The sequence below is a fragment of the Solenopsis invicta genome, chromosome 10 (genome assembly GCF_016802725.1).
Source record: "Solenopsis invicta isolate M01_SB chromosome 10, UNIL_Sinv_3.0, whole genome shotgun sequence".
Classification (NCBI taxonomy): domain Eukaryota; kingdom Metazoa; phylum Arthropoda; class Insecta; order Hymenoptera; family Formicidae; genus Solenopsis; species Solenopsis invicta.
The window spans coordinates 9,039,546-9,053,681 of NC_052673.1; the positions used below are offsets into that span (position 1 = coordinate 9,039,546).

At 33.1% G+C, this 14,136-nt stretch overlaps 2 protein-coding genes across 2 annotated transcripts; both read right to left on the reverse strand.

The window, feature by feature from the left end:
* Positions 1–577: 577 nt before the first annotated feature.
* Positions 578–6,561, reverse strand: LOC113006190 (cytochrome P450 9e2). Its single transcript, XM_039454511.1, has 2 exons — positions 2,132–6,561; positions 578–1,192 (listed from the first exon to the last, which is right to left on the reverse strand). The coding sequence occupies exon 1, from the start codon at positions 3,690–3,692 to the stop codon at positions 2,142–2,144; it is 1,551 nt and encodes a 516-aa protein (XP_039310445.1). The 5' UTR covers positions 3,693–6,561; the 3' UTR covers positions 578–1,192; positions 2,132–2,141.
* Positions 6,562–6,724: 163 nt separating this feature from the next.
* Positions 6,725–10,710, reverse strand: LOC105193166. The gene is made up of 4 exons (XM_011157526.3): positions 10,572–10,710; positions 8,387–8,586; positions 7,126–7,269; positions 6,725–6,993 (listed from the first exon to the last, which is right to left on the reverse strand). The coding sequence occupies exons 1-4, from the start codon at positions 10,576–10,578 to the stop codon at positions 6,907–6,909; spliced, it is 438 nt and encodes a 145-aa protein (XP_011155828.1). The 5' UTR covers positions 10,579–10,710; the 3' UTR covers positions 6,725–6,906.
* Between the last annotated feature and the right edge of the window lie 3,426 nt (positions 10,711–14,136).

Below are 14,136 nucleotides of genomic sequence, written 5' to 3' on the forward strand. Positions count from 1 at the left end.
GGAGGTCCTTTGCTTCATAGAGTAGAAGTTTATAAACAATATAAAAAAATTGATTTTAAAGTTAAACTTATATTTTGTATAAGTAGCTGTTCTTTACCGGATTCCTATTTTATTACAAAAGAAAATAAAGTAATTCGAATTGACAACATTATTCCAAATTCAGAAAACCAAACATTTTTATTAGGAAAACAATTCTATTCTTATACAACTTTTAATAATTATCTAATCGATTCTAAATTGTTAGATATTTATATCCTACATCAATTATCACCAAGTTTAGATATGTGGTCTATTGACAGCATTATGGCTAAAGTTATGCTATTACCTTTTAAAAACAAATGGGTGTGTTTTCCTATAATTCATAGGAATGTATAATTTTTAATTTTACTTTTGATATGAGCGTTACAAATAATAAAGCACTGTCCACTAATTTTTTTATGAGTTTATACAATTTTATTTTATTTTCTTTCATATACGTTTCTTATATTCCTATTTTCTTATACAAATATATATAAAAAGGATATATTAAATAGATACATAATTAATAAATATATAGTACTTAATAAATATATAGCATTGCAAAAAATGGAAAATCATAAATTATTTTTGATGGTTATAGTGTGTTAAAATTTATACTCATTAAAAAATACACATGTTATATTTGTTATTATATAATAATAAATAAAGAATTTATCTTTTAAAATCGCTATGGTTATGTACATTAGTTCATATGCTAGTAAAATAAGATCCTTGTTTTTTTATCCTAAGAAATCTTATCCTATAGAATTTTTATATTATATTAAATTCACCAAACTACGTATATTATATTACTCGTGTGATAAATTGTTTTATTATATTAAAACATGAAAATTGCTAAAAGTAGTCTTCACCACAACATTACATACAATTACTTTAGTAAAAAATCGTTCGTAAAAATATATTTTTTTTTTTTTTGTTATTGGTTAAACTTTTATTAATACTTATTGTTAGACCAAACTACTTTTTACGACCGACTGCTGCCGTACTGCTCGCGCTCGCAACGCCAAAGTAGATAGAAAACCATGACTTTTTCTTCCATTAGGGAGAACCTATTACCGATGCTGATGATTCTTGACCCAATATCAAATGGCACATACTTGTCCACATTGCCACTAAGATTCATTCTGGATTGAACTTGTCCGAATGCGGGTATCTGGAAAATTTTTCAAACAGAATAACGTTGCGATTAAAATATTTATAATCAGAGTTTGATATAAATAGAGACAAAATATATTTCTTTGAGTTATTGTTAGCTTATTTATTTTATAGATAATTATAGTTACATCACGTAACTTTACCGATGTAAAGATTTAAAATCTCATCATGGATAGAAATTTGAAATCATTATTATTTTTCTTTAAACATTTCAAACAGATTTTTTTATACAATCGTTCTTTTATATTTATTTTAATAATTAGATTCAATTAAAAAGATATGCCATTTTTCTAAATATTTTCATATACATATAACTACTTGTAAAATCAAATAAATTAAATATTGTGCACTTGATAATATTTCTTGATATATTTTGTTTGAAATTTAATCGGAAGAATCATACCATTTTAATTTGTATTACTATGTAAACTTCTGAATCAAATTATATTTTAAATTCCTTTTAGATATAATTACTTATGAATTCAAAATAAGTTCTTATGTCTTGAAACAAACTCGTAAAATTAATACATACTAAAACATAATTGATCTCCCTCTATCGATATCCATTATTATTTATTAAATTTATTTGACTTACTCTCTAAACCTCGTAAAGTGAAAAATTATTCGAAAAGTTGTACCAAGTTATTTAGAGTGATAATTTACTCTATAAATTTTAGAGGGTTTGTATAATGAAAGACAGCACAAAAAATGTGTTATATTTGTGTTTTATAAGACGTTATTAATGTAGATATTTTTTTAAATAAATTTATTTTTTTTTATGTAACGATACTCATTTAAAAACTTTATTGAAACTCTCATTTTTAATTTTTTACGTATTCAATTGAAGAGAAAACTGAACTTATACAAATATAATTTGAAAAATGAATTTTATATATCTAGTGCTACAATTGCAATAAATTGCGAATATGCTACTTACAATCTCATCTTTAATTTTCATTTCTGTGCTCATTAGGCAAACATACAACAGGAGCTTTCGAATTCCTTGGACGTAACTTCAACCAGAAGCCTCCTTCTGCTGTTATGGTGAATGATGTTTTGCTAATCACCAGAGGAATTTTGGTTTTCACATCGGGTTTGAGATCGCATTTCCAAAGTAAATAAAATAGCATTATTTTTGCTTCCATTAGAGCAAAGGGTTTAGCAATGCAGAATCTTTGCCCGATACCAAATGGCATATAGATCGAGTTGTTCACACTATTGTCCAGAAATCTTTCTGGATCGAACTTGTCTGGATCCGAGTAGTACTTTGGATCACGATGAAGAGAAAAACCAGGGAACCATACAGTATCTCCTGGCTTTATAATAATCGGTTCGCCGTCCAAAGTTGCTGGTGGCAATTCGGTTTCATTGACACATATTCTGTCAATGAAAGCTGGTCCTTGATATAGTCTGAGAGTTTCAGTTACCACAGCATCCAAATACTTCATATCTTTAATAGCATCGTATGTTGGTTTTCCGTCGGTCCATCTAAGGACGTCATCGATTTCCTTTCTCAATTTATTTTGAACATCGGGATTGACACCAATTTCGTGCGCAATAAAACACATGGCTGTTGCCACAGAATCAAATCCGGCGACAAAGAAAACAAATGCTTGGGCAGTCATTTCGTCGATATCGAATTCGGGTCCGCTATCTTTGTTCCTGGTCTCCATCATTGACTGAATCATGTCCGGACGAATAATTTCCTGTTCATCTCTGGCGTTTACAACAGTGGTAACGATGTCTTTGAAAAAATTTTCTGTTCTCGAGCCAATCAGTCTCAGCTTCAAAAGTTTCGCAATTAGCGGGAAATTTCTGTTCATAAAAAATTTGAAATATTTCCAAGAATTAAACGTCATTCCTTCTTTCCCAATCATAAAGAATGAGTTTTTCGGATCGTTGAACGAATCTATTTTGATGCCGAAAGCGCAGGTGGCCAACGTATCGTTGGCATATCTCAAAAATAAATCATTTATATCAAACGTCTTGCCAGTTTTTCCAGATTCCGTTACTACAAAATTGATCGAATTTTCGGCACACTCACTCATAAGTCCAAACATCATCTTTAATTTGCTGGGTGCAAAAGAAGGGCTGAGAAGCTTTCGCATTTTGTGCCAACGGTGTCCTTGCAAACTGACCAGATTTCTACTGGCTATCGAATCCAGTGATTCGTTCACGACGCTACGATGGTTGCAGAAGTTATCAAAATGTTTGATGGCAATCGTTGAAATTATCTCTGGATCACGAATAATGAAGGTAGGCCTCGTAAAATCGTAGAATCCAACATATTTTTCGTCCGGAAAAAGATTGTAAATGCTTCGTATACGTTCCGCCATGGACATACGTCCGAAAATGACACGTGCCATGTTGCCCAAAATTGGAATCGGTTGCACATACGGGATTTGCAGTCGATCAAAATAATTTAACTTGTTTGAAACAAAATAGTATAGACAAATGCTCGCTGTCAGAATAGCCAGAAATAAAGCAAACAACTCCATTGTTTATTTTATTCAAGAAATCTCCGGATTATTTGTACACGCACACAACTTTCTTGATTATAATTGGTTCTAATTACCGTAATTTTTTTTTACTTTGATTGATGAAAACAATTTCCACACTTTGCACTGTTATAGTAATATTAATATCACTAACAAAGGTAAAAATATTAATTACGTTACTGCACTTTTTCAATTGTCTTTCTTCAAGTTTCTAATTAGTTTATTAGAAATTGTTATAAATTCAGTAGACTATGGGCAAAGAGATGTGCTTGGGTCACGAGCCATTTCATCACTGAGCGTTTCGTACAACTAGATATCTCTCTATACCCAGAACTATCTTTTATATTTGTTATGTATGTGTACTACTAGTGTTATGTTAATGAACTATAATCTAATCTTAGATAGATAGACCCATGCTCAAAGACCAAAAGGTGTGAATGTAGAAAGAAAGAAGTAGTTCATGAATGATCTTCCTCTCTTTGTCTAGTTTATTTGTGATTGGTCAAAAATATTTTTCCGTTTTTTTTCGAAGATGAGCGGACCCCGATAGCACACGAGACCAACACACACCACCACTTACAGCGGTCGATGCTTAGAATTTTTTCGTTGGTTGGTTTAGATAAGTCAAGATGATTGATTGGTGGGCTATCGCACCATACGCTATCGGATCCTGTCCCTTCTTTGCCCTCTCTCTCGTCCCGCATTTGTCTTTTCTTACGATGGTTGACAAAGGACGGAGAGAGTACTGCGTTTCACCGAGTGTACCTTTGTTATCTTAGTTTTCAGTAACTACTGCATGATATGATATCAATTCTCGCACATAAATTTTTTATTAACCAAGCTTAGTTTAAAGCGTATAATTGTCATTAATTAATCTATTTAAAAAAATAGAAAAAATAGATAATTGATAGAAGAGAAGAGAGTATTAATGGTTGCTGTTGACAATAGGGCTACTTCTGTAATTTTCAATTTTTAATTATTATTTTTAAATTTTTATTTCAAACTTTTTGAAGCAATTTTTTATAGTGTTTATTTTTATTTTTTTTTTTAATTTGCTTAGGTTTTGTCTAATATTGCATTTTTAAATTTTTTTTTATACTTTATGTTCAAGATAAAGAAATATTCGAGACCACATAGAATGTTCAAGAATTCTCAGTTATTGATTTAGGCTATGCCTAACATATGTTTCGGAAAATCAATGAGAGAACGTGCCTCTTTCCATGCAATGGTTATTTTCATTGTTTCAGAGTTTTCAAAATTTATATGAAACATATGTTATAACCAGCATTTTTTCTCAATCTTTCCTTGATGATCTTCTGCATTTCCACTGACCATTGACGTTTCAAGTTTCCTAACTTACGCCTTTTTTAATTTGAAGATGCAAAGAAAGGTGTTAATTTTCACCCCTATATAAAGCTTTGCACAACCATACCCGCTCTCTCTACTCTTTACCATCGACTATCCGAAATCACGCACTAAGTTCTATCCGCCCGCGTATCTCAAAACCTCGCTAAGTTTAAATCCACCGAGAAAACTGTTATATTTTCATGATTCATAATTCATTTATTAAAATGATATTTATTGTATGACGATCGTTCGCTACATGCCCAACCGATAAATTTGAAAATAATATTCGCGGAGACAAATAACTTATTTGTCAACGTTGAGCAGTTGATATAAACATGCTTAGCTCGATAGCAAGCAACACGGCAGAAATATAATATGTACAAAGTAGAGAAGATTCGAATAGGTACGAAAAATAATAAACAGCTTCAAATTTACGGACCGAACGGTCATTCGAAGGATATACGATATAAAGCGGACGAGAGAAGAAACGCTCTCTCGCCAAGTATTCGCTAGCCTCAACAGACATGTACTTGTAACTCGGACATCTTAAAATTTCTTACATTAAACCAAAGCGCTTTATATTAAACCGATATAAAACTCACTCGATTTCTTGATTAATTTATTCATTGCATCACACTCATAATCGACTTTATCCCAAAATTGTGATTCCTCTGTGCATTATAATATTCGCTCTCCTGCTTTAATCCTTTCGGTCTCCCGCGCTTACCCGCCACACTTTAATTAAGTTTCGTTTTTTTATTGTTTTTGTAATATTGCCATTTTGAATACTGTTTTTTTGAAATTTTTAGTTTTTATTTATCTTTTTACTTTAATTTGTTTAAGTTTTTAATTTTTTAATTTTTATTCTTGAACTTTTTCATTCTTGTTATTAAACCAACTTTTCTGTAAACCTCTTTATCTCGACATGTCAACGTATTACGTAATTAATAATAATAAACACATATAGTACAAGTTACATATTATCCTCTCGAAATTCACTCTTTACCTGAAGTTGTTATATTCTTCAATGTTTTATTTTGTATGTAGATAAAATAAGTCAGACTTTACGTAAAATTAATATTTGCTTTCCAGTAAAAATTACAGAATGCAGTGAGGTATGTACGTAATGGGAAACGGCCTGTTGTGAAGTTCCAAACGAAAACGACAATCTTTTCTGACACACGCTTTTACGCTTATCGCTGAATCATTCGATGCTCGCGCATCGTTAGCGCAAAAAATAAAATCGAAATGCTCGATTGACATGTCGAATCGCGATTAAGCCATAACGCGCTATAATTGTGATCCAGAATTACAAGAAGGGCGGGCGAAGGGGTCGCAAAACGGCGACGCTATCGCCGGTAGTTGCATGGCCAAGCGTGGCCGTTATGCCCTTTCCTTCCGCATTAACTTAAGCGTCGATAAATTACTTTCTCTGCATACTAATAGAACTTAAGCGAGGGTAGATAAGAACTCGCGAGACTCTCTGCCGCCAACTTTATAAAATTTTAATCTAACTTTAACTCTCGGGAAAGCCTCATAAATAGATGCGGCGATAAGTCTCGAAACGCTATTCATGGTGGGTACGCTGTTTATCAATGTTTCATTTCACAAAAATACAATAACTAAAAAAAAAAAAAGAAAACAAAATTACAACGTTAGGTAAAATGTTCCAATCATTCGTGATCTTTTATCTCCTGTTAATACAACGTAAAATACGTTTATTCCTAAAATTATTTACAGTGAATACGTATGGAGAAATTACTTTTTTGGCAATTAAGTAATTATATGAACCATCCGTTGTTCGTCAACCTGGGACGAAAGCATTTTGTCGCGATATCGTTGCACACTCAACGATGGTAAATAAGAATTAGCATTGTACCAAAACCTCGTACTCCCTGTACGGTATTTCCTTCCCGTCGAACGGAATGTATAGACAACCGTGACTTCTCTGGACCTGCCAAACATTAAATATATGTACACTCGTAAATATTCCCGACTCGTTCGCGCAGGTACGACACAAGGTCTCGCTGTGAGGAGTTAACGAGCGGTTGAGCAAGTCAAACAATCGTTCCGGTTTCTAGCGTACCTTTCCTACGCAGGAGACACCGCCGTGAAAAACACGGCCGACGTAGAGCATTTCTCCGTTTATGGTCCTCCCGGCCTCCACCGCGTTTTCCGGTACGTGACCGTGACCCGCTCGGATCCAGTTGAAATGGGCGGGCATCAATACCTAAGGTACGAGAGAGCCAACATTGCTTCGAATTACATTCACCTGGATCACCGTTGACAGGGAGGTTGGGGCGGGGGGGGGGATAAAAGAGGAGCGGGGAGACGGAAGAGGTCGTCTCGAATCCGGCCAACGAAGCGGTGCACTTCGCACTTTCCTTCCGACCTCACCCGACGCAAATAGATTAACCCGCGCGAGCGATCGCGCGGCTGTGTAAGCCGAGCCGAGAAGAAATTGATTTGGACGAGCGCGGATCGAGTGCACGTGAAACGGTAAACAGAGGGCTCGCCCCGATGCGGGATCGAAGGAATATAATGACGCGTCCAATCTTCCCCGCTATACCGATCAATACCGAGCGATGCGCGCCTTGTCGTGGCCCCTCGCTATTCCCGACATCTTCGGGAAATTGTCGATGAGTATTCTCGCTACTTTTGCGAAGGACGGTGAATGCCTCGCGATCACGGCTATTGCCAATCAACGGGATTATAAATTAAATTGCATGTCGATTTCATTTTTATGGTGCCTCGGACTCGCAACAGCTTCGTCAAGTTCGGAAGAGGACGGGAGGCGTGAAAATGAAAGGAAATAGGAAGTGGATTTGTCGGAGCGATAAAACGCGCTCGATCGTTTCTCGAATATTGCCGTGCAAATATCCGTGACTAACACACTTCGCAAATACAAAGTTCGCTCGATCGATCGCGGAATCGTAATCTTATCTTCGCCGTCGAAACGAGATGCGCCAGGGACACGGAGATAGGAAGGCGAAACTGCGCTCGTGCGCTACGTTGCGTAAGCTTTTACGCGGACACTTTAATTCGCTTATTAAGGAAAGGAGGAACGTTACGAAACCAATGCACCCGTAACCGTCTACACGAAAGCAGAGCCCACATAAAAATGCAGCGGGTGTTACGTAATTACGGATTGATTAAAGTTACGGGATTAAAAGATAATTGAATAAAAAAAAAAACTGACACGCGATTGATGACGTTCGATCGACAGAGCGACGCGTAATTGGAACTACATTTCACGTAATTGGAAGGGAAACACAATTTCGCTCGGTATTTCGACTCGATGTCAACATGCGAAATAACGAAGAGAATCTTGTTTCCATCGGTTATACCTCGAAGTCGTGCTTCATGTGTTCGCCACCTCCGTGGCATACATAGGCAACGTTGTGATCCGGCTTCACTTTCGCCGGCAGCATATCCCCCTGATGCATGGCACGACCTACAACAAGATTCATGCCGTCCAGGTCCCTACCGATGGAGATCAACATGTGACGATCGCCGTAGGACGTTGGCCATCTGACCCATCTGTATCCTGTACAATAGACATCGAGTAATAGCGAATACTTCGATGAAATACTTAGACGCATTGTTGAGATATCGGTCGATAATTTATCGCGCCGCTTCTTATCAATTATTTCATATAAGTAAGCAGCGTATGAGTCAACGCCTTTACAGTGGTTATTAAACGGACTTTATTATATATTATTATTATTATTATATAATGTTTGGCTGTAATTATGCAAGAAACGTCCGACCCATAAAATATCACTTTTATTATAATTTTTGAAATATTGCAATCAGTGGATAGTCCATACATTTTTCTGCATTAAACAAAAAAAGTATGCCTAAAATTTAAAAAAAAAAATAGTTTTCACCTATATTTTTAAATCACATCAAATATTATTTTTCTCAAACTTCATGTAAGTTGAACGCTTCTTACATAATTATGGTCATTTATTCCTTTATCATTAAAAGAATTTAAGATAACAAAAAGATAATTTATTTTTATACGTCTTCCATGTCTTATCAATACACGTTTATCGATATCTATCGAAATTTTAGTACTCCCAATATTTCTTCAAATATTAGATAACACAGCCACACAAAAAAAGTGTCATGTTCGAGAGATTAGACTCATGTATCCCTATATATTTTGAGGCTTTGAAACCGAATATGATTTCAGAACTGCGCCATATGATCAGGATTTTTTTTTTACCAGGCTGAATAATGTGCAATTTTAAGGAATGTTTGACAATTTTTTGAGGATAAAGAAAATCCTGATCTGATGGCGCAATTCTGAGGTCATATTCGGTTTCAGAGCCTCAAAATACATAAGGATACATGGGTCTAATCTCTCGCACATGACAATTTTTTTGTGTGACTGCGTAATTAATAAGAAAGTCTGCAATTGTATACTGTTGTAACTATTATAATTATAATTATACAGTTATAAAACCACGATAGATCTCGAAATACCCATTATCAGAAAATTTTTAAACTTGATAAAGCAAATATAAATATTCAAGAATCTATTAATATAACAGCTTAATACATTATTGTGATAAGACAACACAAATCTGCAGAGTTTTGTTGTTTGAGAATAATAAGCAGTTTACCTATATAATTTTGAGCGGTAAACACGAATCTAATTGCAGAAATTATTTATCACATCAAGTTTTTGAGATAAATAAAGTAAAATGGTCCATGATAATTTATATACATAAAATATCATATAGAAAGCAAATTATTTAAAAAATTTTAACTGATGACCCCATATTGTACTATCCTTTCTCTTCAAAATAAATTTTTGTTATTAAGATTGTCTGATTGTCTGATTTTATTAAATGACGCTTTTTCATATTCTGGTGTGAAAAAAAATAAAAATTAAATTTAAATTATCTGTAACTTAAATTTAGAGGTCCGACATATTGAATCCGCCAGTTTGAATTTTATAATTCTGACAGATTGAAAATCAACGCAATCTTTAAAATTCTTTCAAATATTATTTATTCAGTTCATTCGTACTAGTGCCAAATTCCTTCAGTCTATATTCTTATGTTTTCGAAAGTACATAACTATTAACTGGTATATCTCGGCGAAAAAAAGTCATACGTTATCAAACAAAAATTGATATAGCAATTGTATGAAATATTGGAAATCAGTTAAAATATTGAAAATAATTTGTTTTCTTTGTACTACATTTATAAATGTAGACAAAATCGTCATTCTTGGGCTATTTTACTCCATTTATCTCACAAACCTAGCGAGAGACAACTTCTGCGGCTAGATTCGCGTACCTACAAAATTACATAAGAAACAGCTTATAATTCTCGAACAATTTTTGACATCCTTAATTTCGCAGGCCTGTAATATATTACAAGAAACAAAATCCTTCTTCATTATTTTTTAAATTGCATCGTAAGATCAAAACAAACATTCATACTTGTTTTGCGACTGATCGTTATTATTTCTACTCGTTAATTTCTAAATTTTACGGTATTCAGTATCACTGCTTACCAGGCATTATTGTTCCTTAAATCTCGCGGTTGCACTGTCACGCTATGACGAATAATTAAATAGAAGGAGTGACGGTTTGCGTGGCGACACGTTTAAGTGAGAATTATCACTGAACCGATACTTTGGGCGTAAACGAGTTCAGGCTGCAATCCCACCATTCGAGTCTTTATCAATCTTATCAGCACGGAAACGTATGTTACATAGAACATGTGGCACGCAAAATGCCATGTTCCAACACATAGGCCACATTTTGCTATTCATTCGTCATATCACGCGACGTAATTCTATACCCATAATAATCCTATTGCTACAATTTTTACTTTAACTTCGCGGTTGTATGACGAAAAGTAATATGAATAGATCGAATAACGCGAATTTGCCACACGTAATACATTAATCACTGTTACGTGTGCGAGATAAGACAAATTCGTAATAATCGATCCGATCTAAAGTAGCATGTGTCATCGAGAACACATAAAGTAGTCGAAAGGTGAAGTAGGGTATTATAAAATATCAACTAGCATATAAATACGTATTCAAATTTCTAATTTATGCAGATTTCTTAAGAAACATGTTTGTAAATCTATAATGTTTAATTAAGCAATGAAAATCTCCAAAATTAAATTCAACTTCAATATAAATAAAAAAGAAAATAGAAAGTATGAAAATGAGAAAGTTCTAAAAAATAGAATATATTATGGATCAAATTTAAGTTGAGAAAAGTAATAAATACTTAGTACAGTAAATAAAGTACAAACTTGTCTATGTAAACTAATCAAAATACAGTTTAACATAGTTCATATTTGTACCGTACAATACGGTAAATAAACTATAAGACAACATTTTTATACATAAATAATAAAAAATTAAAACATTAAATTATTATGTAAAATAAATATATTATCATTTAAAATAAGTATTATTCACAACAAGGATAAAAACGTTTATATTTTACAAATCGAATCATCTAAAACAATAATTTATTTAAAATAAAAACCATTGCATATAAGAAATAAATTTAAATTAAAAAAATTTCTAACATCTTTTTTATGAAAAATAAAAGAGATAGGGTAAAGTCGATATTTACGCCGCGGGGGGATGTACGCCGCAGCAGTCAGAAAAAATAGAAGAAATAAAGATAGTTTGCTCAGAACTATTTTGTTATGTGCCTTTATGTTATATTAGTATTGTAATTACAGTTCTTTATTGTTAATATTAACGAAAATATCGTAAATTGAATTAATTTTTTCACGTAGAAGTAGCGCGATCGTGTATTACCGTCTACGTAAAATAATTACTGTAGAAAATATAAAAGGCATAATGATTATTTCATGATATGTAAATGTAGAGCGATAGTAAAGGATAAAATACAAGCAAGATTCAAGTGCATAGCTCTTGTATTCTTTATTTAGTTTGATATCTTGTATATTCCATTTGTTTAGGATATACGGCCTTTTCAGCGAACGGGATTTATGCCGTAATACAGACACTGCGTGATTGGAAAGCAGCACTTACTCTATGTTGAGCACTATGTTGAGAACACAATGCGCACTCTGTTGATGTCTGTGCATATTAATTTCTTTAATATTGCATTATTATTACTTTGAATACATATTTACTGTTCTTATTCCCTAATAAACTTTATAAACACATTTTGTAAGTTATTATGTTATGTTATATCATATCTGAAAATATTATTTGTAAATTTTGATGCGCCGTATATCTTACACATGAGTAGTCGGAAATCCCACCACTTTTTTTATATGACAAAAATGCAAGGGTTTTTTTAAGTTTTTTTTCAAGTATAAGAAAACAAATATTTCATACTTAAAATTTTTTTTATAATAGTAAACAGTATGAAATTTTTATTAGCCTAATTTATTTTCCTTAAACATAGTAAATAATACTTAATAAATTAAATTTTCGATAGCTGCGGCGTATATACCGACTTTACCCTAATATGTGCATATATATACGCTGTAACATATGCCATATTTTTTATCCTATACTATTGCATATATATACATATTTTAATATAATTCAGAATCACAATTAAACAGCATAATATTAATCATATGATATTATTAAAAATAAAAAATAAATATTAACAAATTTACTTTGAGTTTATGGGAACACGATTAAGGATGTTTCGGCTATACATTGCAATAACAGGTTATCGACATTTAAAAACTAAAGACTTCTTAAATTTATTCATTTTTTTCATAATCAACGACAAAAAATTCTGATTTCAAATAACAAAAAATTTGATTAATAATGATTTTTGTAGCAAAAATAATCTTATTTTGCTGCAGTTTTAGATAAATAACATTTAAACGAGTAAAAAAGGTTCAAATGAGCTTTTACAGAAATGTTTATTAAAATTTTATTAACATACGTAAAAAATTTAATTTAAGTAAAACTTTTCCTCATCAAACTTTCAAATAAATACTTAAAAAAAGCTATTTTAAATAAGAATCAAAGTAAACAGAAAATTAAATAACTTTTAAATAAGAAAAATATGTTTAAATTTTACACAACACTCAAACGTAATAATAGAACAATTTGTAAAATTTTTAAATATTTGGTAATACTTCAAGATGTGATACATACTTTCTTAAGACAATGCAACGAGGAGTAATAAAAATAAATAAGTACTTATATCAAAGAAAGTCGTCAAACAAGGTTCATTGTTTATTACAGCATGTTTGCAAGTGTAACAATTTCAAGCGATTGTCAACTAAATGCAGTGGTCATTAAGAAATAACCTTCTATTCCACAGTAGCTTGTTTTATATTATGTCTTGTATTTCGCTCACTACTGTTTGAGAATCTACTACGTTTATAACACGTAACGTGTAATCCTATTAAAACTCTGATAGATAGAAATAGAGTGGAAATTAGATTTGCAGAGAGAAAGACGATTTGTCAGCACAAGCTTAACCACCGTACTTTATTCATCGCTTATAAAAAAAAAAACTCGCAAAATATTATCTCGCGATTTGTGCAAATACGCGCTAAAGAGAGAAAGAAAGAAAAAAAGAAAAAAGACCAAAGTTCAGATCGGGCAAAGTCTCGGGCATGGCAGACCCGTTATTTTCTCATCGCTGTAAACGTCGCCGTCGTGCCTCGAGAGGAATGCATGACGGCGGAGGAATGAACTTTCTCGTTCGTGCGCGGCAGGAAACGAGCGATTTGCCGCACTCGTCGCTCGAGCGAAGAGAATCCCATCTCTTACGTATCGCCGTGTCGTGCAGAAATACGCGTTACGCGTTACGCGATTCGTAATTCGCGCTTCGAACGACCGCGCGCAGTCTACCGTCAGCTCGTTATCGTCAGGTGGAACTCCAAGGCGCACTCCAAGGCGCATATTATGTAACGAGAGAAAATGCAAGTGTAATCTGACTCGGCGAAGATTTATCTCAAGTGGCAAACGGAAAAGCCGATCGCTTGCCGTTTCCGTTAAAGTCACGATAAAATTAGTAAGGTAAAAGGTTCTTTCGCTGGAATCGCCTGCCTCCTCTAATCGCTGATCCGTAGTTAATTGTGCCACAGATAATGCGTTTAGA

What these genes read in the sequence shown, in the direction of transcription:
- LOC113006190 (XM_039454511.1), bottom strand. Translation starts at nt 3,692, where the DNA reads ATGGAGTTGTTTGCTTTATTTCTGGCTATTCTGACAGCGAGCATTTGT.
- LOC105193166 (XM_011157526.3), bottom strand. An exon ending in ACATGAAGCACGACTTCGAG is followed by an intron (nt 7,270 to 8,386) that starts GTATAACCGATG and finishes CTCGTACCTTAG; the next exon opens with GTATTGATGCCCGCCCATTT. An exon ending in GTGTCTCCTGCGTAGGAAAG is followed by an intron (nt 6,994 to 7,125) that starts GTACGCTAGAAA and finishes AATGTTTGGCAG; the next exon opens with GTCCAGAGAAGTCACGGTTG.